At 40.0% G+C, this 26,331-nt stretch overlaps 3 protein-coding genes across 4 annotated transcripts; 1 reads left to right on the top strand and 2 right to left on the bottom strand.

Annotated features, from left to right (window-relative positions):
* Positions 1 to 873: 873 nt before the first annotated feature.
* Positions 874 to 5,113, bottom strand: prelid1a (PRELI domain containing 1a). Of its 2 annotated transcripts, none has more exons than XM_044126166.1 (6): positions 4,973 to 5,113; positions 4,321 to 4,440; positions 2,883 to 3,108; positions 2,667 to 2,780; positions 2,360 to 2,438; positions 874 to 1,745 (listed from the first exon to the last, which is right to left on the bottom strand). In XM_044126166.1, the coding sequence occupies exons 2-6, from the start codon at positions 4,410 to 4,412 to the stop codon at positions 1,624 to 1,626; spliced, it is 633 nt and encodes a 210-aa protein (XP_043982101.1). In that variant the 5' UTR covers positions 4,413 to 4,440; positions 4,973 to 5,113; the 3' UTR covers positions 874 to 1,623. The 2 variants fall into 2 exon arrangements, with proteins under 2 accessions (XP_043982101.1, XP_043982100.1); XM_044126165.1 differs by having other exon boundaries at positions 4,321 to 4,448; positions 4,973 to 5,107.
* A 2,494-nt stretch (positions 5,114 to 7,607) lies between these two features.
* npy7r (neuropeptide Y receptor Y7) lies at positions 7,608 to 15,129 on the bottom strand. Its single transcript, XM_044126853.1, has 2 exons — positions 15,079 to 15,129; positions 7,608 to 9,224 (listed from the first exon to the last, which is right to left on the bottom strand). The coding sequence occupies exon 2, from the start codon at positions 9,182 to 9,184 to the stop codon at positions 8,069 to 8,071; it is 1,116 nt and encodes a 371-aa protein (XP_043982788.1). The 5' UTR covers positions 9,185 to 9,224; positions 15,079 to 15,129; the 3' UTR covers positions 7,608 to 8,068.
* Positions 15,130 to 19,723: 4,594 nt separating this feature from the next.
* Positions 19,724 to 25,007, top strand: trim105 (tripartite motif containing 105). Its single transcript, XM_044127056.1, has 7 exons — positions 19,724 to 19,868; positions 20,282 to 20,596; positions 21,282 to 21,377; positions 22,889 to 23,107; positions 23,283 to 23,296; positions 23,432 to 23,547; positions 23,998 to 25,007. Exons 2-7 carry the CDS (start codon positions 20,306 to 20,308, stop codon positions 24,546 to 24,548), a joined length of 1,287 nt encoding a protein of 428 aa, XP_043982991.1. The 5' UTR covers positions 19,724 to 19,868; positions 20,282 to 20,305; the 3' UTR covers positions 24,549 to 25,007.
* Positions 25,008 to 26,331: the final 1,324 nt, after the last annotated feature.

Here is a 26,331-nt window from a genome sequence, read left to right as displayed (position 1 = left end):
TTGTTGTTTTTTTAAAAGTCGCTTGCAAATTTAACGAATCGCGAATTGCGCCTTTTGGGCTCGTTTTTGAACGTGAAGTTGCTCATTTGGGCTTGGAAATAAGCAGACATAAACCCCAGAATGTGTCTGACCTACTAGTTTCAGTCAGGCTCTCCCTGTCCGTCATTTCCCGGAGGATCCGTCCCGCTGTGTCTTTGTTAATGTCAGGTTAATAAATTTCCTGTGAATTACATCGAGCTATCCAGAACATTGGAAACATCGAGACTAATATGAACAGCGCAATAAACAAGAAAACAGCCACGAATGAGCGAGTCCGTAAAGTTGTGCGACTAAACGCCATTATAATTATTAATATTAAGATAAGTGTCACAAATCTGTGCATCTGAATTGTGAAGCCGCAGTAGGAGCGCTATGCGCTGCGCTCTGACACCAAACGCAGGGCCGTAGCTCAGAACCTGGAGGACTGGGGGCTGGGCGGTTAAAATCCTTCTTAGAGTTTTCCAGACAATAGTGGACCACACAAATTGTTGATGTTACCATTATAAAATAGCTTACAATTAAGTTTTGGCAAAGATCAATGTGATTTTCACAGCTTTGTTGTTAGCAGCTGCTGAAAGTAACTAAAAAAAGTTACTTTTAATGTAGCTTAGTTACTTTCCAAATCAAGTAGTCAGTAATCTGAGTTACTTTTTCAAGGAGTAATCAGTAATCCGATTAAAGTTGCTTTTTCAAAGTAACTATGCCATCACTGATTACAATTACACACTACTTTGTGTTGTGTTACCACATAAAATCCCAATTAAATACAGCAAAAAGGCGCCATCGCATTCAAGGTAAAGTTGTCCAATGCTTTACTTGACACAGAAAACCATATAATGATTAGGAAATGTCAATTTATTCACCAACTGATACTTCATTTAAGCAAGAAAAGTCACAAGGACTACATGAATGTATACAGCGAGGTGACAATCAAGTTAAGAGGAGGCTTCATGTATAGCTCTTACACAGCAGCAGAGATGCCAGGTGATGAGACGTTGTCAAGCTTTTATCGACAACAACGTGAAGCTAACAAACTTCAGCATGAAGCAGCCAGGGAACCAGTCTCAATATCAGGACTAAAGTAGGACTGGGTAAACTGAACTAACACAAAACAACTGGGATATCATAACACGTATATTAATCATAAAGAACTGATGTGATATTTTAAAGTAGTGCTCCACGTTAACAAAGAACATAATAAACAAAACAAGATGTGAAGTGAACTGGAATTTAAAAAAGGCAAATCCTGGTGGGTAGGGAGGCTGAGCAAAAGCCTAAGGAACACTTCCAGTATAGGTCATCACCCTTACTTTTATGGCACCCTGGGCCATGGTCAAGATCTCTATCTGTGGTAAATACTGAAATGATGTGGCATCAGAAGTAGAATAAACACAATCAGCACGGGTGGAGCAGGCTCTTGAACCCAGCTCAGGCCTTTTCACCACCACTTTCAGCAGGATGTGTCCTCACAGAGGTGTTTTTAAACCAACACTGGGATGCGTTGCAACATACCCAGTAACTGCGTGAGCTATGAGATTGGTTAAATGTAAAATAGTCTTGGTATAAAAGGCTGCAGCTGCATCATCATACGTATTGTTTCTTCTGAGCATGCGAGGCGAGGTCCTTGGCTTTCTCTTTAGCTGCCAGTGCTGTCTCTCTTGCCCGCTCTGTAGCGGTCTCTGCCAAGGTTCTGGACGGAGTTTCGCCTACAGAAACACAAAGCACGGCTTTAAACGAAACACGTCGTCATTCTCATGCTCAGGATGAAGAGGTAAAGGTTAAGCTGATGTACAAAAACAAAACTGGCAGGTTTTAGAAACACACACTTTTTCACAGCAATGTATATTATGTCAAGATTACAATATCAAAATGTCCCACGTTTTACAAAGGTCAATCAATTTTACTAAAATCCACGTAGTCATCAAAAAGAAACAAGGAGAAAAAGTCTCAGAGCCGATCAGCAGCATGGTCCTGCAAACTAAGTCTGCATAGAAACGAGTTGCTGAAGAGGCAGACTAGCATTAACTGGCTTCCTCTTCGTATTATTCTGACTCAGAGAATTTGGTGTGTCAGCATTCTGAGAAATTTGCTAAAAAAAAATTTTTCTTCACATTTTTAAAATAAAAAATTAACTGTTATTTTCTGTCATTCTTGGTCAACAAAAAAAAAAAAAAACAACACAAACCTATATCTGCAACAATTAATGTAATGCCACGCCCCAACTACATGCTTGTAAACATGAATGAATTACATGAACCTGTAAGGTTTACTATAGCTCTAGGGGGAATCTGGAAAAAAAACTCTTCATATGACAATGTACCTTGCATTCTGGAGAGCACGTACTCAAAGCCTTTCATCGTCTTTGTGACGCTATTCTTGAACCTTGCCAGACCAAATTCCTGAAAAATGAACAAAGTCAGTAAAGGAAAAAGACAAAGTGTATTTATGTAAACCCAGCAACAACAAGAAACTACATGGACTAATTGCTCAGCTGTTCCCTCTTAACTCTGGCATTATGTTGCTGATAATGCCAGAACAGAACAGAAGACAGGTGGGGAGCTCTCCCCATCAGCCACTCCATGCTGCTTTGTGTGCTGTAGTACCACTTTCCCCTTTACTCTACTGACCTGAATAGCTCTAGAAAGCCCATAGAGACTGGAAGAGATCCAGGCTTCCCGTTTAATCTCCGTCCAGGAGCCGTTCTCTGGATTAATTTGGTATAGACAGCGCTCCTCCACAGACTGGAACAGCATGGAGGAAAAAAAAAAACAACAAAACATCACAATTATGTTTTGACTTTGAGCAAAGCCAAGTTCTGCTGGAGCCGGTACACCGGAGCGTACCATGAGGCGAGCGTGGCTGATGTTCCAGGTCAGAGTGGTCATGGTCCGTTTCTGAGGGTCTACGACGGAGTCCTCGATGATGTACGCCGAGTTGGTCATGTGCTTTGGGAGGTACCGCTCCATCCAGCGAGGTGCGCGGCTGGTTTTGGTCAACAGACGTCTGGAAATGAGGCAGTTGGACGGAGTAACTTCTCTGAAGATGATGTCCTCCGTCAAGACATGGTTACTGAAATCAAAGGGATCGGTAAAATGTTAAAAATCAGATTTTATTTGCAATATATTCATTTTTGAACAACTTTAAATTCTCAAAGTAACAAATTGGTGTTCTATTTTAGTATGAATGGGTTTTATTGATTTAATTTCTGTGTTGACTACTTAAACAGTAAACCTAAAATCCTAGATCAGTAAATCAAACTTAGGTCAGCAAAATGTCCCTCTTCCTCAACAAGGACTTCACAGTATTCAGGAAACACAGCTCAGTTTTCTGCTTCTCACGACATCAGTAACCCTTTAGGGTCTGTGGATATTTGTGGTAAATAGCAATTGTTTACTTCTATAGCAATGTTTTATTTGATTGTCATAATAATAAACATAATAAATTTCTGTGTATTTTAATTACAGGGCTCGGTGTACTGCTGATCCAGAGTCACATGAATCTGTGGTTCCTTCAATGATAATTAAAAACTTTGTTTTTAATCATAAAAGGAAATAGAAAACGGAGGATTTAAGAGTTCTTTATGTTGTTATGCAAATCCCGGACTGAATGCCAACTACAAAAATGTTAATAATCCAAGGCTTTCCCCCCCAAACTATGTGAGAAACGTAGGGGAAATATAAAGGGACTATAAAAAGAACACAACTATTCTCATACTTAGTTGTGTGTATGAGACTAACATTTGTTTTCAAGGAAGAAAACCCTTGTTACTTTGTCACATTTTGTGACAAAGTAACAAAATGTGGAAAAATTGAAGGCGTGTGAAGAACTTTGTAAGGCAGTATGCATATTACCGTATGTAATGCAACTCTAATTATTAATAAACTGCTTTTACAGTTATGTCAGAAAGGTATCATGTCCCACTTTGTTGCCACATGTCACAGAGGGTATAGTGCATGCTCACATTTTTAGTAACATTACTTTGATCATTTCAAAGTCTGTGTATCATCAGAAAATTCCCATAATGCATTTTCAAGCTTGGCATGATAGCACCTTACGGTTTCAAATGGCCAATAATTGATGTTTTATAACACACAAAAAGAAAACATAGTTGTAGGTACACTGCAGTTATGTGTTTACTTATAAGAGTGTTTGTACATCAAGAAATTCATCTACATTAACAAACCTCTGCAGTATGCAAATGTAAAGACCTATTTCACCAGCACAATTTTTTACAGTAAAGTTAATAATCGTGCACTTTTACACTAAGATATATTTTCTCACCTGTAAGGATTGGGATAACGTTGCCAGAAAGCAATGCAAACTTGGTCCCAGGTGTTTTTCAGTAAACCTGTGCAGCAAACGTATTTGCCCATTGTTCCCTTGGTTTACTCTGGCAGTACTCTGTGGAACTACAGCACAAAAAATAAAGTCAGTTATAATCAGATAAAGCAGAAGTAGAGCAAACTAGACAGTAATCATATTTGTAGCTCATTCAGCTGCCGTCTCCGGATTTAAATAACTGCTACGAATAAGTAGGATTTAAGTCAGTCATGACTGTACTAACATTTTTCATTCATATTTTGTAGAATAATGGTACAAGGTGGCTAAAACCAACATAAAAACCTAGCAAGGTATAAAAAATCCCAGCGGGCCATTTTTTTACTGACGGCTTTATGATGTATTCGCAGTTTAAATAAGGGCTTCATGTATTAAAAAAAAAAAAAAAAACAACAACAAAAAACTGAGGTCAACGTGTTTAAAGTCGTTTCTGTCACATTCGTCACGTCCACACTACCTAGCTTCCTGGGTGGTAGGAGTTAGCCTAGCATGCGGCTAACCTTGTTAATGAATGGCTCTCTCGTTATAGATTTGTATTTAGTCACATATCAACACTCAGAAGGAAGGGCTCAACACAGACGAAATAAACACTGACCTGCACAGTGATGATATTCAAAAGATCAGAGCGGACATTTCATTGTTCCTGAGGAGCAAAGTCCACCGTGCGACCACCTACACGAGACACCAAACGTCACCAGGCCGAGAAGAAGGTCAAACGTTGAGAGTTGACGGAACATCCGGCAGGAGCCACTGGTGATGCTTGTTTTGATCACTAGATGGCAGCAGAGATCCTGCGCAAAATGTTTCAGTTCCATTGCAGGTTGTGCCTGTGTAGGGAGGGTTGACAGCGGGAGTTTCTTCCTGCCCAGTTAAATGTCACTCCATATAAGTACTCAAATCAAACTCAGATTTTCTGCTGTGTTTGTGACTGATATTTACAAACAGACTATATGAAAATACTGTAAATTTTAAGGAAGAGATTTTGTTTTTCTTCTTAAAGGCTTGAAGCCTGAAATAGATATAATAATAATATGCTTAAACCAGGAAATCTGCAATGTGGGAGTTAGGAACCAGTAATGCAATGGCCATAGCTATTCTCTTTGGCCTACAATGAATAAAAAATGTGTGGGTCACATTAGTAATTTTGCTATTTTAATGCGTTACAGGATTTACTTAACCCTTTTTTTATAAATCCGGATGTACTTTACTTCCACACATACACAACCAATATCTCTTTATTTGACACAGAGGAACAAACAATACGTTGTCTTTATAGAAACAGCAGCTGTAATGTATCAGGTCCAGGCTTGAAACCTGTGCCCAGAGGCCTCATTGTTGATTCATGTCCCCACATTTATTAAATAGGATCAACAGAAAGGTCACTTTAGCAGCAGCATAATGAACACAGAATTGCATGTCCTTTTTTACATCCCCTTGAACAAGTTTCTGTAATGAAGACATCAACAGTGTGCTGCCCTGGCATCACACAGGTCACTGGTTTCCAGTCCCATTCCTCTGGACACAGAGTCCCGCTGCTTTGTCTAATCAAGAACAGCTGGTGGCCAGGTGAGAACAATAAATTTTTATTTTTCCAGATTAGAGGATTTGAATGAATGATAAAACAATTAACGAAGTGTCATGACAAGCCTACATTCACTGTCACACAAATCTATGCTTTCTCGCTAGAAAATATCCTGCAAAGTTGAACATTACTCAGCAACAAGAATTATGTACAGACAGTGGAACATGTTTACATAAGACATAGGTAAACATTTTAGATACATATTTGAATAAATTAGATATGTACTTTACAAATACCACTCACAATTCAACAAGGAGCCTTAAAAAGAGATTTGCATGCAATGCATTGGGCCCTCTTTAGTGACCAATGCTTTGTGTCAACCATTGTCTCTATGCGGAGGGGTTATTATCTCTTGTCCCTTCTCATTTAAGCTGCAGGATCCAGGGTAGGGAGGTAGCACTTTTGGAAATATCCTCAAAATGGTGGAGCTTTGAAAGGTTGTTAGCCATTTCTGAATAGGTAAGTATGATAGCGAGAACATTGCATTGCGTTAGGCACTAACACCTTTGTCACATTGTTGCTTATCTCCCAAGTGTTTTATTTGGGTAGGATTACATACTGCCTTAGGTGAATCACTTTCCAGCATCACTACTTGTCCTTGCATTTAATACCATAGAATAGTTAATAGAAAAAACATTGTATATTTAACCAAAAGCCCAACTGGAGAAAGAATTTGTAAACAAGCCTCGGTTAAAAATGCCGAAGTGTTCAAAATTTGTTGACACTGAACACTTGAATATAGATAAATGTAATCAGTGAAAAACATAACATAATCACTAGCTATGGCAGGCTGAATGTCCCACTCTTTCCCGCACCCAACTTTCAGGAAGTCATCACAACATCACTCCTCTTTAGACCCTTGAGCAACGATGCAACCATTGAGAAGTAGCGGGTATAATGAGATCAGCTGATGCACAGTTCCATCCGGGTATTGGCTAATTGCTGCTGGCTAGTCTGAAGGAGCTGAGTGAGGAAGTTGCAGAGATCTGTGATGAAGAGGCTCTGCAGCATGGAGACTGCAGCTCTGAGGAGGAGATTCATCCTCAAAGAAGCTCAGTCCCACCAAGAGTTTTGAACAACTGAATTGTTGTGCAAAACAAGATTAAATGATTTCTCAAGCATGCATGAAAGCAACAGTCCAGGCATGGTTTCGATGAGGAAATAACATTATAACATGATATAAACCTAAAAAAGTGGATTTCATATAATACTGCTCCATGTAATCCCAATTTATATGCATTATGTAAAGTAGGAACTTGTCAAAAGTGACTAACACCCATCAAAACTGTGATACGATTTGAGGTTTCCAAAATTATTCCTTTTTATTCTGCTTAATTTTATGAAACACTTATTCTTAAGGCCCAGCACACATGGGAAAATAGAAAATAGTGTGAGAGCAGCTTAAGGATTTCACACAATGGGTATAAAAATCCCATGAAAATCACATGTGACTTTCACATGTGATCACATGTGGTTCACACAAATGTTTACACGTGAATGATGTGTGAAAGATGTGAATCACATGTGAAAGCACATGTATTCGTGTGTCTCGTGGTAAAATCACGTGATTCACATATGATTTTCATGAGATTTTTTTTTGTAAGGGACTGCTGTTTTATAATGTACCCAGTGTTAAAATAGTCAGAAAATTATGTTTTATTGGTATCATTTAAAAAACCATTTTCTAATTTTATCGTAGTTGTGCAAATAGCTAGGCCTAAATGTTGCATTTGCAAACAATAAAAGATTTTCCAGCTGGAATTTATTTAGCTGGAAACACTAGGCATAAAAGAACACATAGTTTTGTTCTGCTTTGTTTTTTATTCTTAAGACACTGTCAGCAGCAGCAGCAACACCTCAGCAGTTCAGTATTGACCAGAAGTAAGTGACACATATGTACCTAAGGTACCTGTACTTTGAACTTTTGTGGGCAAATGGTTTTCAAGATTCTTGAAAACCAACAAGGAGCTGAAAGCTTCAGGGTAGATACAATTGAAATACACCCATAGGTCAGTTCTTTTAAGTCAAAAGGCTTCTTGAGAACCACACACCCCTTAAAGCAGAGGTCTAGCTAATGTGCTAAAATTCTGTTTTTAAACAAGACAAATCTCATACAGCAGTAGGAGGGTGTCTGCTGTTACAACCGTTCAGAGTGGGCCCTCTTACAGAGCGTGTCCTGAACGACCCATCTGGGTGGAAAGTATCTGCCTTGTCCTCGCAACGGAACACCATTATGAAGCCATTCCTGTAGTTTTTATTCATCCATCCATAGAGGAGAGGGTTGGTGAAGGTAGGGCACATAGCCACGATGTGAAAGACCGTGAAGATGAGCTTATACTCCTCAAACCGGAGCACCAAGTCCAGATCAGTGGCCAGCTGGAGCACATGTAAAGGCAGCCAACTGGTTGCAAATACCACTACTACCAGCGCTAGCATCTTTGTGGTTTTCTTGCGTCGGTTGATGCTGTCGTTACGGCTGGACGGACTGACATGGTTTTTTAGTTTGACCCAAATGCATATGTATGCATAACTGATGATTGCTAAAGGAAGAATGTACAATAATAGGATCATTGAGAGACTGTAGATGACTCCATCCCTGTTGATGCCATGGGGCCACTTCTCAGAGCAGACAGGCATGCGCAGATTGATAGGAGGAATCTCTTCATAGCGATATTCCCTGAAGATGGCAAGAGGAGCTGCCAGGACAGAAGAAATAGTCCAGGTGAATGCCATGATGAAGAGGCTGGAATGCCAGGTCAGCCGTCGACCAAGGTGGAAGACAATGCAGCGGTAACGCTCCAGAGCTATGACAGTCAGGGTCAGGATGGACACATGAACACTCAGAGCTTGGGCAAACGGGACTATGTGGCACAACACGGCACCAAACTTCCATTCATCCAGCAGAGTGTAAATCAGAGTAAAGGGCAGGCACAGAGTGACCATCAGAAGGTCTGCCAAGGCCAGGTTGGCTATGAAGTAGTTGGTCACTGTCCGCATGTTTCTGTAGCGAATAATCATGTAGATGACAAGGGAATTTCCCAGCAGTCCCAGCAGGATTATTAAGGAATAAGCCATTATTAGAGTGATTTGGACTCCAAGGTGCTTGGTGATATCAGAGCTGAAACCGGGCTGGTATGAATCAAAGCTGTCGTTGAACAAAAACGACAGATCACTTTCGCTAGGCTCCACTTCTGCTGTGGCGTTGGATGTGTCAAGTGGGCTCATTTTTACTGGAAGGTCCACAATACTGAGGCTGCACCAACACCTGAGCAGAGAAAACAAAAAACAAAACAGCTTGACACAAAATTAATACAACATCACTTTCAGACAGAACATAGCTATGTTGGATATTCTGGAGAAGTAAGGAGTAGAATGTAATAAGCCTGGGCTTTATCCTACTCCTTTTCAAACTAAATAGGAGCAATTAAGTGAAGCAGAATTAGGGGCAAGTGCAGTAGCCTCCATGTGAGTCTGAAAGCTAACCTATATTAACAAGCACTAACAAATCTTGAGGCTATTTGCTTAGCTGGCCACACTGCCTATTGGGCAGATAGAACTGCAAACTCTGGTAAAACTGCAGTTCACAGCTGGATACTAACTAGACTACAAACAGGGTGAGAAACTCGGTCATCCGAGAGGGACTCAGAGTAGAGCCGCTGCTCCTTCATATCGAGAGGAGTCAGTTGAGGTGGCTCAGGCATCTGGTCAAGATGCCTCCTGGACGCCTCCATGGTGAGGTGTTCCAGGTACGTCCCACTGAGAGGAGGCCCCGGGCCCCTACCTGCATTCCCAGGACACGCTGGAGGGACTATGTCTCTCGGCTGGTCTGGGAACACCTTGGGATTCCCCTGGAAAATGTGGCTTGGGAGAGGGAAGTCTGGGGAGAGGGAAGTCTGGGGCTCCCTTCTGAAGCTGCTACCCCCGTGACCCGACCCCGGATAAGGCGGGAAAAAAATGGATGGATGGATGGATGGATGGATGGATAAATGGATGGTTCCCCCAATTTTCTTGCACACCCGGCAGTACAGCAGTGATACACAATGCTCTACGACAAAAATTCCCAAGCAGCTGAGATGGCATATTGGCCATTTTCAGCCTCAGGAAGAAAAGAGCCTTTGCTGAGCATTATTTTCAGGGCTAGCAGAGTTATTTATTTATTTTTTAACTACATCTGATCCTCACTGGTGTGAATTGGATGGACACCACTTTGAACTTAATTGACAGTCAGTGGAGCCTTGGTCTTCCTCTTAATCCTCCAAACATCCACAATGACATATTTTTGTAATGGTTGTTTAAAACATAGTTATTGCCTGTACAACATTCAACCATATGTTGGGACTCCTACCTGCATTTACATCTGAGATTAGTCAGTATGGGGTGGCATCATTTGGAAATCAAATCACATAGTTTGTTGGGCAGTCCAAGGCTGGTGAGTTCGGAACGGAAGTTAAAAAATACGGAGCTCCAGGTGGGATGAAGGTGGCTGAATGAAACATGGTACATCTTCAACAGACTCAGTTTGCTCGGTAAACATCCAGAATGCCTTTGATGTGCAATACCACTCCCTGAAAGCACTTCATTATGGTATAAGGCCTACTTAGACAGTAGTTGTTGAGACTGATGGCTGATGTCTTCTTCGTCAGTGGGAATGAATGTGGTGGTTTTGAAGCAGGTGAGCACTGACGCGTGCTGTAGTGAGAGACCAAATATATCAGTACACTTGAGGTGTGCTCACACCTTGCTGCTAAACAAAGGGGCTCTAACGGTCAGCATTACCTCAGTGCAAAATCTGATGTAATCATAGCCAGCAGAAACATATGTCCCTTGTGTATGCTTTCAAAACAGTCCTGTAATGTTACATCTGTATTCACAGATGCTGGGGTTTTGCAAACCACAGGTTTATACGATAGATTCAGAATCAATAAAATGTGATTTGTCGTCTGTCATCCCCAGGTTGTGATGATGGCACAGCTTTATATTATCACAGGATATTTGCAAATAGTTGATCTGGAATATCTGGCCAGAAAGCATACATTTTTATGGCACTTGGGTAAGACTGCTGTCATATCTGCATTATTAAAGTCTTCAGGATGAGCATTCATCTGGATGATAAAAAGCTATGCAGCTCTTCCATTGCTAGGCCAGCGTTAGCTTGCAGTGAGATCGAAATAGCTATGCAAATTATAGAAGTAATGTGTCTCAGTGGATAAAATCCCCTGCATAAGGCACTCTTGATGTAGAGAGCATTGTTTCCTCAAAACATTTACTGGAATACTCCTGTCAGATATAGATACTGACTCTAAGGGGGAGCCCAGACAACCTACAGAGAAAACCCAATTTGGCTGCTTGTATCTGCGATCTCGTTGGAGAAACCTTTTCTGGGTAATAAACACAGCACTAAGGATCACAGGAGTACACTGTCAGCCCTGGACACTGTATCGTGACTGGCTGCAGCAGAAGTCAGCGCTGATGTAACTCACCCGAGGCATTCACTGACTGTCCCTCTGCCATGAGGAAGGAGATGGTGCCTTTTAGAAACATGCAGTACATGTGTGAGGGACAGATTATTTTCATCAACAATAACTTCCATCAGCCCCCCAACCCCTTAATGATTAGTGTAATATGACAATACATGGGTTATGATAATATTTATCATGCATCCATCCATCCATCCATCCATCCATCCATCCATTGTTTTCTGCTTATCTGGGGTAATATTCAGGGGTCAGTCTGTGGGAACCAATGCTATTGCCCCCATATTAGGGGGCACTGGGGACGAGGCTTCGCAGAGAGGCCCAGTTGATTTTATTACTGGATTTTTATCTAGTTAATTCGGTTCATTTTGTGAGGAAACAGAATAATTTTAGTTTAGGTAATTGCAATGACGATAAAATATTCTCTCCCTTCTTATTTTTATTCTATGTTTGATTATTGTTCTTGATTGTTTTTGTATTATTTTCTTTTAAAAAAATGAGTTGCTTATATGTTCTGAATACATATTTTATTTGTTCGTTTGTTCATTCATTTATTAATTAATTTGTTCACTCATTCAGCAAATGAGAACATGAAGTAAGGGAATAAACTCAAGCTGCTTCAGAAGTGTCTGATTCACAATTCTCAAGATCTGTGATCTGTATTTCTTGTGTGTGCAAGCACAGTGGGATCTGCATCAGTCATTTGCTCCTGCATAGTGGGGCGACATGTACCAAACTTCACATATTCTCCCGAACAGCAACTCCCAGTGGGGCTACTGAGTGCAGTTAGGAGGACTTGGCTGTCAAATCCTGCCACCTAACCCTGCCGAGGTCTCTCAGTTGGGAGTCTGCATGTACTTGGCTGTGAGTTGGTTCTTTGACCCCTTTTTTCCTGTGTGCAACACCTTTTATTTGTTCCCATTCATCTCTGTCAGAAGCGACTCTGTCATTTATAGAAATGAGCACTGGCTGCATGGAGGCAAAATGATAGCATTGGTGATGTATCTTAAAATCATGCTATTTGTTTCCAGTGTCATTTCCTCCTCAGTATGAGAGCTCCTTATGAAACAAGAATTAAGCAGTATGTAATTTTTACCAGGCTTCAGCTTCCACAGAAAATGTCACCACCGTAAAGACAACTATTGTTTAAAGCTGAAGAGGAAGAACTCAGTGCATTTTAGCGGATAAGCTGATTCTCTAATGCGTGCAGTCTCATCATTCACACAATCTTCCCTTATTGCAGGGAGAAAGGTGGATGTTATAAAAAGCTAAGAAAAGGATAAATGAGCAGCAGTCACAGAGAGAAATTAGTAGAAAATTAGCTTTCCTGGAACAGAAGTAGAAATTCCAACCAAAAACATACACTATCTATCTCTTCAATTGACAATAATGAGAAAACCTCTTTCCTCATGCTCTCTGTGTTGCTTTCCTGTTTATTTGCGGCATGCTTTCGTTTTTTGTTTTTTTTTCCTTAGGAACACCTGTGCCTCTATTGACACTAAAGGAGACGATGGAAGAAGCAATGAGGGGTAGTCAGTGAGTTCAAAGCTCAATCATTAGAGCTGCAGAATGTGCGCCTACACAGCTTGCAGCTCATATTAAAGAGAACAAATGCGGGCCTAATATTAAGGAAAAACAAATGCAATTCAACATCTTGTTTTTCCTGTTAATTTACATATGCAGGCAAAGTGCTGCTGCTGCATACAGATATATATTCAATTATTGCTACTGGCGGGTTAGACTGTCAACTAATGGTCTGCCAGATTAATCCTAATGTTGTTACTTGTCACATAATGTAAGAAAAGGTTTCTAATTAGTAAACACAGGAACTCCATATTAGAGATAAACTATAGTACTTGATTAGCATGGGCATCTTGGAGAGTTTCTTTCAGCCTCTATTTAAGTCTGTTTGTCAGAGTCTTCTGTAAAAATGTTCAAGCACACTTAAGAAATAGTTTATCATCATCAGAAGATGAATAAAATTTACTTCAACAACCAAACAAAATCAAAGATGTCCCATTTTCATTTTAAGGAAATATGTTACGGAAACCTCATGTACAGGGTGATGCTTTCCATTAGGATGATTATCAAGTCTCAATGAGGCTTGGACTGCTGAATCACTCCTTACTAACCCTCTCGCGCACCTGCAGTATACAGCCAACAATCGTCTCCATCAATCCAGTCAACACCAAGAGGAAGACACAATGAAATGATTTTCTTATATTTTCTTATACATTTTCAGTGAAAGACTGTTGAACTGTTCAGGTAAACTAAAAGTAGATTCAGTGCACTGAATCATGTCAGGTTATATGGGCAGCATATGAGATGTATTTAATCATTCAGTCATTAAATTAATCAGTCAGATGAAAAAACTTAATCAGGAATTTAATGAACCTGAGAGATATGAGGAGAGGAAAAAAAACATAAAGGCTGAGTGCCTTCTTAATCTATGCTGAAATTGCTTTTCTGAGATAATGATCACTAATGCCAGGTGATCTTACTCATTAATGTGCCTCCTTTTATATCGTGATCCAAACACACAAAAAGCAAGTTTTAGCCAATTTTGACCTTTTAAAAAGACGTATTTGTGCTCATTTTCTGAAATTTTGTCGTAGAATTCCAGACTCCTTTCTCCGTTGTATTTTAAATGCATTGTGCAAATGAGTTAGAGAGCTGTTCCACCACCCATAGTATATTTCAAGTTTTGATTCTTGGAGGTGGAACTAAGAAATCAGGCATTATTTATTGAGATCTTTTCTTATTCTCTTTGATTGTTCTGTCTTCAAGTCTCCAGAAGAACCATGTTTACCGAATATCTTTTTCCATTCAACTTTCAAATTTGATATGTAATATTTGCAACACAGGCAGAAATATGATACCTGCGTTCCCAGCTGATTTTAAAGATAAAAACTTATTCGACAGGCTGCCCGCCAGGCTCCCCTAGTTTATTAAGTTTTATGTTTCTCCTTGTCTGTTAAAGTAGTTTTGATACATTCAATGTATGCAGTGAAATGGCATGAAAGCTATAAAGCATATTAGAAAATGTAGCTGGCGTCAAGCAACTCAGCAGGATCCCCTAGCCACCAAAGCGCACAGATGCCCAAGAGCAAATGGATGCGACTTATGTCCGTTCAGGCAACATTTTTACAGTAATTTTCAAATGAAGAAAAGCACAAAAATGACACTTCCTATAATTTCTTATCCCAAGAGTTATTATTTTTTATTTTTTACGATGCACCTGCTGAGGGGAATCCAGCGCACATCAATAGCGAGTTACTACTGGTAAATTGTAATAACCAAATTCAATCAAGTATGCGTTGACGCGTAATTTGTGGCCATTTGTTTCACTTTCTCACTCTTTAAAGATATCTTTCACAGCTCTCAAGGCTCATTTAACCCTCCAAAACATATGCAAATTGCTATAATTGTCTCACATCATTTGGACTCTTCATCATCTTGCTTTGAAAAGATTTCTTCATATCCAAATTACGCACATGTGACAGTTTCAGTTACAGGTTGTGCCCGCGTCACAAGAACAGAAGAAACACACATTCAGCGCCTCCCTGGTGCACTTGGACACATATCGAGCCCCGCATTATGAATTTATTGTCTACACGAATACCAATCGCGTGTTAATGGACTCACCTTTCGCCGCAATATCTACTTTGGGAAACGAGTCTTCACTCAAGAGTGGCGTGGAACAAGTAGTGTGAAATTCCCGAAGCTCCTCCCTGCCTGGAGTGCGCATCTTGTAGATCCACTGAGCGCTCCCGAGTCAGATCCAGCGGAGTCAGAGTAGGAATGAGGCGCCAACATCTGTGCCAGGAACGCTCCGCTGGAGATCTGCGCAATGGCCGCGTCCTGTGGGCTTTCCGCACATCACAATTTTACCCGAGGCGTCTCTCTCATCTTCATTTTTATCATGTAGACGAACATCGCAAAGTTTATTCCAATCGAGGTTTTATTTCTAATTGTGGTGCACAGTGTGGAGGCATCTCTGATGAACATGTCGTTATATCATTTCAGTTTATGGTCCTCATCGTTCTGCTCCAGTCTGGTCTCAGATGAACAGCGTTCAAGTTGATATAATCATTTATTTCCCACGATTGGGATCAAGTTAGTTTAAAGGAACGGCTTGGAACCAAGGCCAGAGTAGATTGATTTCCCCTGGAAATAATCACGTACTCCTTTCTGTGAGCTCCATGACAACCTGGAAAAGATGAAAGCTGTTGGACAACGCACCGATGCTTTTAGTTTAAACTGCAGACATAAACATGTAGGGACCTCATCAAGGTGGCACGTCAATAAAAGAACATTTGAGGCCCAAAGCTGCTTTTCGAATACAGCCTGTTTTAATTATCTGAAGGATTGTAAATGCATTTTGAATGGGTGTCTCAGGACAATTTTCAGTGTGTTCAGTGTCTTCCAAAAGCCTTCATGCACTTGAAATGGTTTCGCAGTTGGTCATATTACAACCACAAATTTCAATGTATTTCATTGGGAGATTTTCTGATGGAACTTCATCAAATGGACCAAAACTGCAAAGTGCAAAGAAAAACTTTTACCTCTATCTTGCCCAACTAAAAAGGTGAAAAGTTTGGCATTCATTTATACTCATCCTGCTTTACTCTGATGTCCTAAATATGATTAACTGGAAACCCTGTGTGTGGTGTAATCTCAGTATAAATGCAGTTGTTCTGAAACATGCTTGTGACACAATCATGGTGTTGGTATGCTTTTCTTCAGGCTGGACAGGGAAGCTGTTCAGAGTTTATGTGAAGAGAAATGTGCCTAAATACAGGCCAAACAAAGAAAGCCTGTTTGAAATCACAGAAGCTTTGAGACAGGGCAGAAGGCATCTAGCTGCAGCTGCAGTCGAAGATGATTCAAGCCAATATTGACTCAAGTCCTCCGGCTTCCTCCCACAGTCCAAAAACATGACTTTTAGGTTAATTGGTTTCTCTAAATTCTGTGAGTGTGTGTGTGCATGGTCGTTTGTCCTGTCTGTCTCTGTGCTGCCCTGCGACAGACTGGTGACCTGTCCAGGGTGACCCTGCCTCTCGCCCAGAATGTCTTGCTGGAGATAGACACCAGCACCCCTCCCAACTCCACCAGGGACAAGCTTGTAAGAAAATGGATTCACTATTTTGATCTACTTTGTGTATATTCATCTCATCCAATTTGTTACACCTTGTAGGATGAATACCCATCCTGAGGTCTACCTTGTGGTCATATGACTATGTTTCAGAGTTATTATTTTTCAGAACTACGGAAAAAACAAGAAAACAAGCTGAAGAACATTTTACTAAACTATAAGAGGATGTTTTGTAAATCTGGCCTCTAGAGACTAATTTATCCACCTTCATGGAACTGTTTAGGAGCCACATTAAGTAACTGTTTGGGTTCAGGGGATTTGAAGATGTGCCCAGTTCTCTCCTTTTCTTTGTTCTTAGAGTGCTTATCAGCCTCAGCCTTACTGATCTGGTAAGGCAGCCATTTGGCCTTAGCTTGTTGTCTTAACAATAAGATTCACCCACAACCTCCACATGTAAATGAAGTCGTTTGATTCTGGAGACCGACAGACAGGAGCGATTGGGTTATGGCACTGAGGAAAGTTTTGGGATGTCATTGGACCTTCTGTGTGTGACTTCAGCAATCTTTGGAATACAATCACACATCAAGCTAGGAAATCTTTAGGCTTTTCTGCAGAAAATGTGGATTATATATTTTGAAATAAAATAAAATAAATCAAAATATCAAAAAAGAGCCGACTTGAACACTTACTTTCTTTTTAATTTAATCTTTTTTTTATTATTTCTTATGTGTGATGCTGATGTTTTTTCCTCTGATGAACAATTCTCTCATAGGTCCATCTACAACATTTATATCTGAGAAAGGTCAGTACTTGTACTTGGTCATTTCAAATCGATAACTTTATTCTCCTTTAGCAACCATTTTTAAAAGGTTGCTAAAGATCTTTTGAAAGTATTTTTATTGCTGAAAAATGACTTTCTTAGATTTAGTTCACAAAGTAATGCTTTAAATCTGAACTTATTATTTCCTTGAGCCATCTTGCTTGGTTATGTAATCTTTAGGATCCTGGACAAAGGCAGATATCCATGGTCACTAGGAACCTTTAGTTGCTGTTTTTTCTTATATGTTTTTCTTTTTTAACAAACTATACTGCTAGAATGACCGTTGTTTGACGACCTCTCCTGGGGAAGGTGACAATGGTCTTAAATGTTTGGAACTTTCAATCATTTTTTGTAACCTTTACAAACCTGATGATTACCAACATCTTTTTACTGAGGTCCTCTGAAAGTTTTACGTCAGCCACAATAAACTTCCACAAAGCATTGTGAAGGTCAGACATTTATATGTCCCTGTTCTTTGATGTGACTGTCCAGAGTGTATTATCACATACACCTGGAAACCTTTTACTTTAGTTTCACTTTCAAATGATCCACCAATCCCAGCTATTGACTTTTAATATTATGTGCAATATAGCTAATAATTTTTCCCTATAAAAAAAAACAACCACCAAATGCACTACTTTGATTTCTGTTGTTTTTAATGACATGTAAAAGTATTTACATCCACTCAGCTTTTCCACATTTGTTTTAGTGAGAGGCACGACACTTGTTATGGATTTTTTTCAACAATGTAAATAGATCTGCCACACACAAAGATTTGCGGAATGGAAAACGTACAGTCCTTTTAACATATTCTTTAAGCTGCGTCTGCTTCTCAAATGAAGCTATGTTTAGGTGGACTTCCTTGCAACTATATAGCAAAAAATGTTATGCTACTATATAATTTTTCACAAGCAAATGTAAATGGCTCATCATGTAACTTCTGCACATGAAATATGATCATGTTTACAGAGAATGAGTGGGTTCTCCATGTTTCTGTAAGCTAAAAGACAGATTTATAGTTCTCTTTCTGTGCCAAAGCTTTTCTTCCTTTTGCTGTAGGTGTTTTTCATAAAGGTTACTCTGACGGCTAAACACTTTCTAATGCAGACAGATGAAAGTCTTTAAGTCACAGGCGATTGGACATATTGATTCAGAGGGAAGGATAGTCTGTGAAGTTTGCAAATTGGATTCCTGAGGTAAATGTTTGTGTGGGAAGTCTCTGCTACGCCTCGGGACTCCATGCAAGAAGTAAAACTGATCTTGTATATTTTCCTCTCTTCTGTCTTTGTCCAACTGAATTCACTTTTAATGGCAATAACCTTGTAGCTTCATGGAGAACCCCAGGGTCATCTCACGTTCAGTGAATTTGCAGGCTTTGGGAGGGAAAGAGGTTAAATTATGCAATTAATGGATAAAAGACAGTATTTTTATTAAATGTGCTTTACAGGTCTCCAGCCCACTTTTAAAATCCATTGAACCATTCATAAAACTGCAAAATCACTCCAAGTAGGGCTTTTTTGTAACACAGAAAGGAATTACAAAAAGCCTGTGTTCCAATTTGGAGATTTTTCTAAGACAGGTAGCTCACTCAGGTCTTCATAATGAGCAAACCAACTGACTTACAGTACTGACAATGCCTGAAAGCTATGAGAGTTTCTGTTTTATGCTCAACTTGGAGTTTGGAAAACAATGAAAGAATAATAATTCTACAATAAAAAACAGGATATATTTAGATTAAGCATTAGAGGAATAAACTGTGATTAATTACTTTTCCAGGAGACTTCATGCTTGTTAACAATTATGACAAAACAATGTAATATTTAGCTAGATATAATGCTTAGAGTTTTGTTTTTGGTCAAGCTCAAATTATTCTTTTACAATAAAGCTCTTTTAAAACACCAATGTTCTTTGTGGTAAATTTACAAGATCAGTTCAAACAAATAAGAAAAACGTATTTTAATTGATTTTTTCTAATTTAATACATGCTAATCTTTTTACCCTTCCTGTCATTATATGGTTGGATGGGTAGACAAAATATATTGTGACATTGTATATTTTAATGGCGCATAAATAGTACTATTTTTCTTTCTTTTTTTATACAAAAGAAACACATTTCAAAAATCCTTCCAGCATTTTAAACTAATATTTTATTGTTTTCCTTTTTGCTTCTTCGTTTGGATGTAAAACCATTATGGTCAAGGCAACACTTCACATTTTGTCATATCGACTTTCTATCAGTTTCGGCTTTCATGAAAACCCTAAACAAAAAAATTAAAATATAACTAAGCATCCCGCGTGTTTTTGCTCTATGCAACTTATCATTTCCACTCTCTGACTGCCATGCTTCCGGGGTTCAAATGAACCAATCAAACGTCGGCCCTTGTTCGTGCGCATGCTCATTTATGACAGCTGTGGTTCCCCGTCCACAACAGCAACAGGAAGGAACAGCGCAGAGTCAAGGACCAAAGAAGGAGGGACTTTGAAGTGTTTGGACACGCATTTCACTTAACAGCAGACACAGTAAGTTCATTAAAGTGTTTAATATCCTCTTATATCGTTGTGACATAATAGTTTTGATAAGGTATTTAGTCCGTTGAACTTTTCATGGGCGGCTATGTAGTTGTAAATGCTAACAGTCTCTCGGCAAACTTAGCGGTCTAAGCAAAGGCTTTTTACAGTACGAATCATGTGATCGGTCGCTTGCTATCCAGTCATAATCACCTTGATTTGAGTTTACACTTGAAATAGATTTTTACACATACTCTGGGAGTCTATTTTACAATAAATAACTGATAGCTGTAGTCGAACCTTTTTGCACACTTAGTTTACCATCAGAGCTTTTGTTACAAAAAGATCTGGCTTTTTGTAACAAAAGCCAGATCTCCACCCCGAGTTTCTTCTTGTTTTCTAATCTTTTGCTTTCACTTCCTCAGTTTGGAGAGGAAAGACATCTCAGCATGGCTGCTGCTCCTGCGGCTCCTCCTCCCCCATCCAAAGGCAGCCTGAGGGACGACCTGACCTGCGCCATTTGCTGCGACCTGTTCCAGGAGCCTGTCATGCTATCCTGCATGCACCACTTTTGCAAGGCGTGCATCTCAAGGTACTGGAGGGGAACACTGGGTCCTGTAACCTGCCCACAATGCCGCAAAGAGTTCAGGTCCAAGCAGTTTCAGACCAACTACCTGGTGGCAGCGATGGTGGACAAGGTTCGGTCCTCCTCTTCAGACACCTACATCAGGAATCTGGAGGTGACTTCATCGCTTTTGCTTTGTCTTCCCCTTGTGTGTTTTATCATTTGGCTGCCTCACAATTTATTTTTATATTGGTGTGTGTTGTATCTTATGCAAATAATAAAATGCCCCAAAGTAAACCTAGTAATGATATAATATAACTGTGTTCCATTTTTCAGTCCACATCTGTGTGTTAATGACATGTTGTGCTTGACTCCATCAGGCCAAAGTACACTTCCACTCCCTTTTATATCTCTTGGTATGGCAGGATATCTCAATTAACCTAAATAAGGATCACTGTGTAAAGCCACACCAAAAGAACTACCACTGATGATTTACAAATGTCTCGCCTGGCTTACAGTGACCTTATAAATAGATGTAACTGCCTGAGTCGAAAACATTTACATTTTTCTTCATTTTTATGCATTATGTTGAATTCCCAGTAAAATATATTAAAGTCTATGACTGTAACCTAAAAACATGTAAAAAGTTAATTTACAGCTGTTTAAACCAAAATCCCAGATCTTTGTTTTCACACTGCAGCTGTGTGATATTTGTTTACAGCACAAAATATAACTTTAAAGGAGTTTAATAGGTACCGGTGAGGGTACTGATTACTCTGGCTTTCCTGTCCCACTACATTGTACAGATTTACATTTTATGAATTAGCTTATCCAGACATTATTTGCATATTGCTTTGCAGAAAAAGCTGAGTGTGGCATTGCAGAGCCATAACTCAAAGAAGGAGGATCTCCTCTGCACCATTCGCAAAGACAAGGACAAGATGGATATCATAAAGGTAGGCTCGACTGAACAGAACCTGATATTTCATTATGCACACTGAGTTGTGTTTTCAGCTGCGTTCATAGTCTCTTATTGTGTTCCTTGAATGTCTAAGCACAATTCTGCTTCTCACAGTTAACTGGATATCAGTTGCGAATAAGATACAAGTGTTGATAAGCAGATGGGAGCTTGCTGTGTGCTCTGAGTAGATGTAACGAAAACCTTCATCAGTGCAAACGTCCTGTGGCTGTTTGAGGCATTTCTTAGAATGTCTACCCCTTTTAAACTGCTTTACATCATGTGAACAGCTTTTCATCTAAAATATGTTGGAGTGCAGCTGCCGGACTGGTGTTAAAACCTTGATGCTTTCTGATAAACCATTCTGCAGCAGTCTAACAAGGTCGGACCTCATCAAACACACTTACTTCAGTGGCACCCAGCTAATTCAGACAGTTGTTCTGACAGCTGATCTGATAAATTACTATGTGTGCTGGTAGTTTGGCGTTCCTGTTTGCTCATAGATTAAAGTTAGTTATAATGTGTGAAATAGGTTTAAATATATAACTTCACTACTTTTTGCTTGTACCTCTTCAGATACAAGCAAAAAAAAAGTGTTCATTCCCCAGTAAGCTTAGTCACAGATTTCAATGCATTTTATTGGATAAATATGTGGTAGAGCAGCATGAAGTAGATCATAACCGTTGAAGTGGAACAAAAAGGATATGTGGTTTTCCGATAAGCATAATGTGCATTTGTGTTTAGCTCCTTGTAAGGCAAACGCTCTAAATAAAATCCAGTGCAACAAATTGCCTCCAGAAGTCAATGATTTAGAAATTATAATCCACATTAAGACTGCATGTTTAAAATGCTATGTGGCAGAGAACACTGGACATCAGCCTGAACACATCATGCCCACAGTGACGCACGGTGGTGAAAACGTCATGCTGTGGGGAAGATTTTCTTTAGCAGCAACAAGTTAGCTAATCAGAAGTTGGTTAACTGCAAGAGGGATGGAGCTAAGTATAGTTCTACCTCTAAACTTGTTTGATGCTTTAAAAGACTTGGTTTTGAATGGCCTAGTCAAAGTCCCGCAATAATTCCAATTGAAAAATGTTTTTACAGGACTTGGAAAATGAATGTTCATTGAAGTGCTCCGGCCAAGGACTAAGCCTGACTTATTTTGCAAAGAAGAAAAGGCAAAAAACATTATCTAGACGTATAAACGTCATTCCCCTAAACTCGTGCAGCAGAAACTGCAGTGGAAGGAGATTCATTCTGCATTTGCATGGTTCTACAAAGCGTTGCCCTTGTGGAATTGAATAGAAATCCTGCCACACTTTTCTTTTTAAAGCAGTTATAAAGCCGTGGATCACTTTCCTCCAGCTGGTCAATCATTTGTGCTTTGTATGTGTGTCTTTTAATGTGGAATTTAAAATTTAATACAGTAAGGTTCCTGGATTTTGACGTATCCAAGTCACTTGGCAATGTCAGTGTTCCTGACGTACTGGTACTTTCTCACTTTTCCAGAGGGTTGGAGCAGATCTGCAGGGGTGTGTCAAAAGTGAGTTCAGAGCTCTGCATCAGATCCTGCTGGAGGAGGAGAATCGTATGTTGGATCAGCTGAGGAGAGAGGAAGCGGAGGAACTGGAGAAGGTCCAGCGTCACCTGGAGGCCGCAGAGCTGGCTAAGAGGGAGCTGGAAAATAACGTAAAGCTGCTGCAGCAGTCAAACGTCGTACTGACTGAGGTGGAGCCTTCTCAGTCCTTCTCAGTCTATTAATTTTGTAAAGTTTTAATATTTTTGTACCCAACCATAATTTAAAATATGGTGGAATAAAAAGTTGAGCTTCATCTGATTTCTAACTTTTCTACCAATGTGTAACATGCAGTTAATGTGATTTCTTTGGTTTCCTTCCTGACAGTTTCCACAGTTGAGGTAAGCATTTACTGCCGTGGAGCGACACAGTAATTGCTCCAGGCCTTTTAACACCAATCATGTACATAGTAGAATTTAACATTAATTAATGTTATTTGATCTTAGACATCCTAATAAAATGTGTTTAATCCGCAGGCCCTGTGTGGAGGTGTACGTGGCGCCAGATTTTGATATCAGTGCCTTCAGCAGCAAATACTTGGCTCCGTTACAATACATCACATGGAGAAGGATGTTCAAGGCCCTGAAGCCTGGTAACTTTCCATCTGATGACCATCATTAAACACAGACCGATACTGCAACTTTCAGAGGCATTTTGGAGAAATGCAGAAATATTCATGCCTTGTCAACCTTTTCCCATGGTCACATCATGACCATAATTATGTTGTAGAAAGAAATGGCAGATGGTGCTCTAGTGTGCTCTCTAAAGATGTTGGAATTTTGGCCCCCAGTCGAACAGAGTCAGACTACCATTCATTAAACACTGCAGAGAGCATCTCAGGCTTTGAATGTAGTATTTTGCTTCCTTCACAGTGATGTATGTTATTGTTTTGGTCTATCACATAAAATCTCATAAATGCACTGAATATTGTAGCTGCAATGTGACAAAAACTGAAAAACACAAAGAGGTGTGAATTCATGTCAAATTGTTATGGCACAAACAATATTTGTCCCAATGCCTGATCAATCTTTTCAACCCAAAGGTCCTGCTGCCTTGACGTTTGACGTAGAGACGGCACATCCCAGCATCCATGTATCCCGGGACAAAACCGAGGCTGTCGAGTGCAATGCCATGACACCGCACACGGACAACAGCAAGCGCTTCTTCCAGTGCGTCAACATCCTGGCTGCCCAGGCCTTCCAGTCAGGGCGGCATTACTGGGAAGTTGAAGTGGGCTCCAGCCCCAAATGGGACCTGGGCGTTGCCTCCGAGACCGTGGACAGGCGCGTCCGGATCAAACTCAGCCCCGAGAATGGCTACTGGACCCTACGGCTGCGGAACGGGAGCGAATACTGGGCCGGGACGCAGCCGTGGACGAGGCTGCAGCTCGGGTCGCCCCCGCAGAGGATCGGGGTGTACTTGGACTGCGATGAGAGGAAGGTGGCCTTCTACAACGCCGACGATATGAACCTGCTGTGGTTGTTCAGCAAGGGGCCGAGAGGGAAAGTGTTCCCCTTCTTCAGCCCGTGCATCAGTGAAAACGGACAGAAACCTCGCCCTATGAAGCTCCTTCACGGGCCTCTGTACGACTAAACTGAAGTCGGTCGATACTGCTCAGCATTAAAAACCTGTTCTGTTATTCACCAAAGGCTTTGATAGGCACTTTTGGATCATTTCTGTTTTTCTCAAATTTTCTAAGCTGTAACTGTTACAGGTTTACATTATATAGAAATAGATATAGCATTTTCTTATAAAACAATATCAGGGTTGTCTTGAGGAAGAGGTTTTCTTTCCATTTTGTTTTTAATCAGCATGAATGATCTGTGCACTTTAGTTTGATTTAATGGGTTCCTCATGTTTTATCCATGAGTTTGAAATAAGTCGGTTCTGTCTGTAAGCTTTCCAGTTTCACAGAATTGAACTATAAACATCAATTTGTAGTCATTGTATGTGCCTAGTTTCAAATGCATGCATTGTGTTTCATTGTATCCATGGATGTAAGATGTAAACCTGCTGATGCGGACAATAAACCAAGTCAAAATTTCTTTTTAAGCTGACTGCCCTTGATTCTTTTCAGCAGCTGCAACTTTGCACGGATTCATCACCTCTGAAGGGTTAAAGTCCTCACTACTTGAACCTATGAAGGATGTTATAAGGCATCATCAAAGGAGGCTGCACAATTGCATACTCTGCGGTTGATGGCAGTCCAAAACCATCTAAACCCCGAGACAGTGGAAGCTTGTTGACTCTGCTGCACCTGGACTGGAATTTGTGAACGTGTGAGCCATCTCTGACACTAGAGCCGCGACAACAGGCGGGCTTTTGGTTATCTCCACAAACACACTAGAGCACCGACGTCCTGTTTCCTCCCGTCAGGTGAAAGGTCAGGCAAACAGAGTGACAGTGTGGTTGTTTCTGAGGTTCTGTTTTTTGACAGCCCTCAAGGGCACGAGAAGCAGGATGCTGCCGCCTGCTCCTCTGAACGGAGGAGTGGCACAATGAACCACACCAAACGGGGATTTGTGCTTTTCCTGTGAAATGTTTTGTTAATTGGCAAAAGCACAAACAAAATTTTAACTTTTATTCTGTGGCTCCTGTGAGGCTGAGATGTTGTGCCTGTATGCTTCTTTTGAACAAAACTAGCACTCCAGTGTTATTTTAGAGTCTTCTACCAGAAGTACTGATCAAATACAGATTTCTAAACATGCATTTCAAGTTAGAATTGGTTACGGTACAGTATTAAAAATGAAATGACATCACCCGAGTTGAGTTTTTTTATTCACTAGGTGCGTTAGGGTGGGTTATTTTCCAACTTTTTATAATATGAGCAAAACATTTTACATCCTGTTTAGCTTTACCTGTCACTGACATGCACATTTGCTGTATATTCATCAGATTGCCTCTGTTCTTAATAAATAGTACAAAACATGGTCACTTTAGCAACTCTGACTACTTGGGAAAAAAAGGATTTTCAAGAAAAACTACAGACCAAAGGACACCCGGCGCGTACACAGAAACAATGGAAATGCTGCATCAAGAACAGCCAAGGCTCTTTTAAAATTGTTCATTCCTAACAAAAATAAATTATTTTTGTTAGGAAATACATTTCCTTACAAAATGTAAGGAAAAATTTACTTTTTTTCCACTAAAAAAAGTTTAAAAGTGTAATGATTTGTTATGTGGGATTAATTTGCCGTTTCTTGTACTGCATGGATTCTAGTTCAGAATTAAAGTAATCAGTAATCATCTGCATAGTTAAGGACAAAGTATAACTGAGACTTTTAGCACTACTCTGACAAACTAAAAATGTGACCCATTGTTGATTTCTTTTTTTTAATATTATCTATTTTAGAGTAACACCTGATTATTACCAATT

Source organism: Gambusia affinis, linkage group LG09 (genome assembly GCF_019740435.1).
Source record: "Gambusia affinis linkage group LG09, SWU_Gaff_1.0, whole genome shotgun sequence".
Taxonomy (NCBI): Eukaryota; Metazoa; Chordata; class Actinopteri; order Cyprinodontiformes; family Poeciliidae; genus Gambusia; species Gambusia affinis.
The sequence above is the reverse complement of the archived record's forward strand: the minus strand, read 5'-3'. Positions and strand labels throughout refer to the sequence as shown.

Bases quoted from the DNA above. Each gene is read 5' to 3' on its own strand.
- prelid1a (XM_044126166.1), bottom strand. From the start codon at position 4,412: ATGGGCAAATACGTTTGCTGCACAGGTTTACTGAAAAACACCTGGGAC. The intron at 2,781-2,882 runs GTACGCTCCGGT...ATGCTGTTCCAG, and splicing joins TCAGCCACGCTCGCCTCATG to TCTGTGGAGGAGCGCTGTCT. The intron at 1,746-2,359 runs GTACATTGTCAT...GTGTTTCTGTAG, and splicing joins CGTGCTCTCCAGAATGCAAG to GCGAAACTCCGTCCAGAACC.
- npy7r (XM_044126853.1), bottom strand. From the start codon at position 9,184: ATGAGCCCACTTGACACATCCAACGCCACAGCAGAAGTGGAGCCTAGC.
- trim105 (XM_044127056.1), top strand. From the start codon at position 20,306: ATGGCTGCTGCTCCTGCGGCTCCTCCTCCCCCATCCAAAGGCAGCCTG. The intron at 20,597-21,281 runs GTGACTTCATCG...ATTGCTTTGCAG, and splicing joins CCTACATCAGGAATCTGGAG to AAAAAGCTGAGTGTGGCATT. The intron at 21,378-22,888 runs GTAGGCTCGACT...TCACTTTTCCAG, and splicing joins ACAAGATGGATATCATAAAG to AGGGTTGGAGCAGATCTGCA.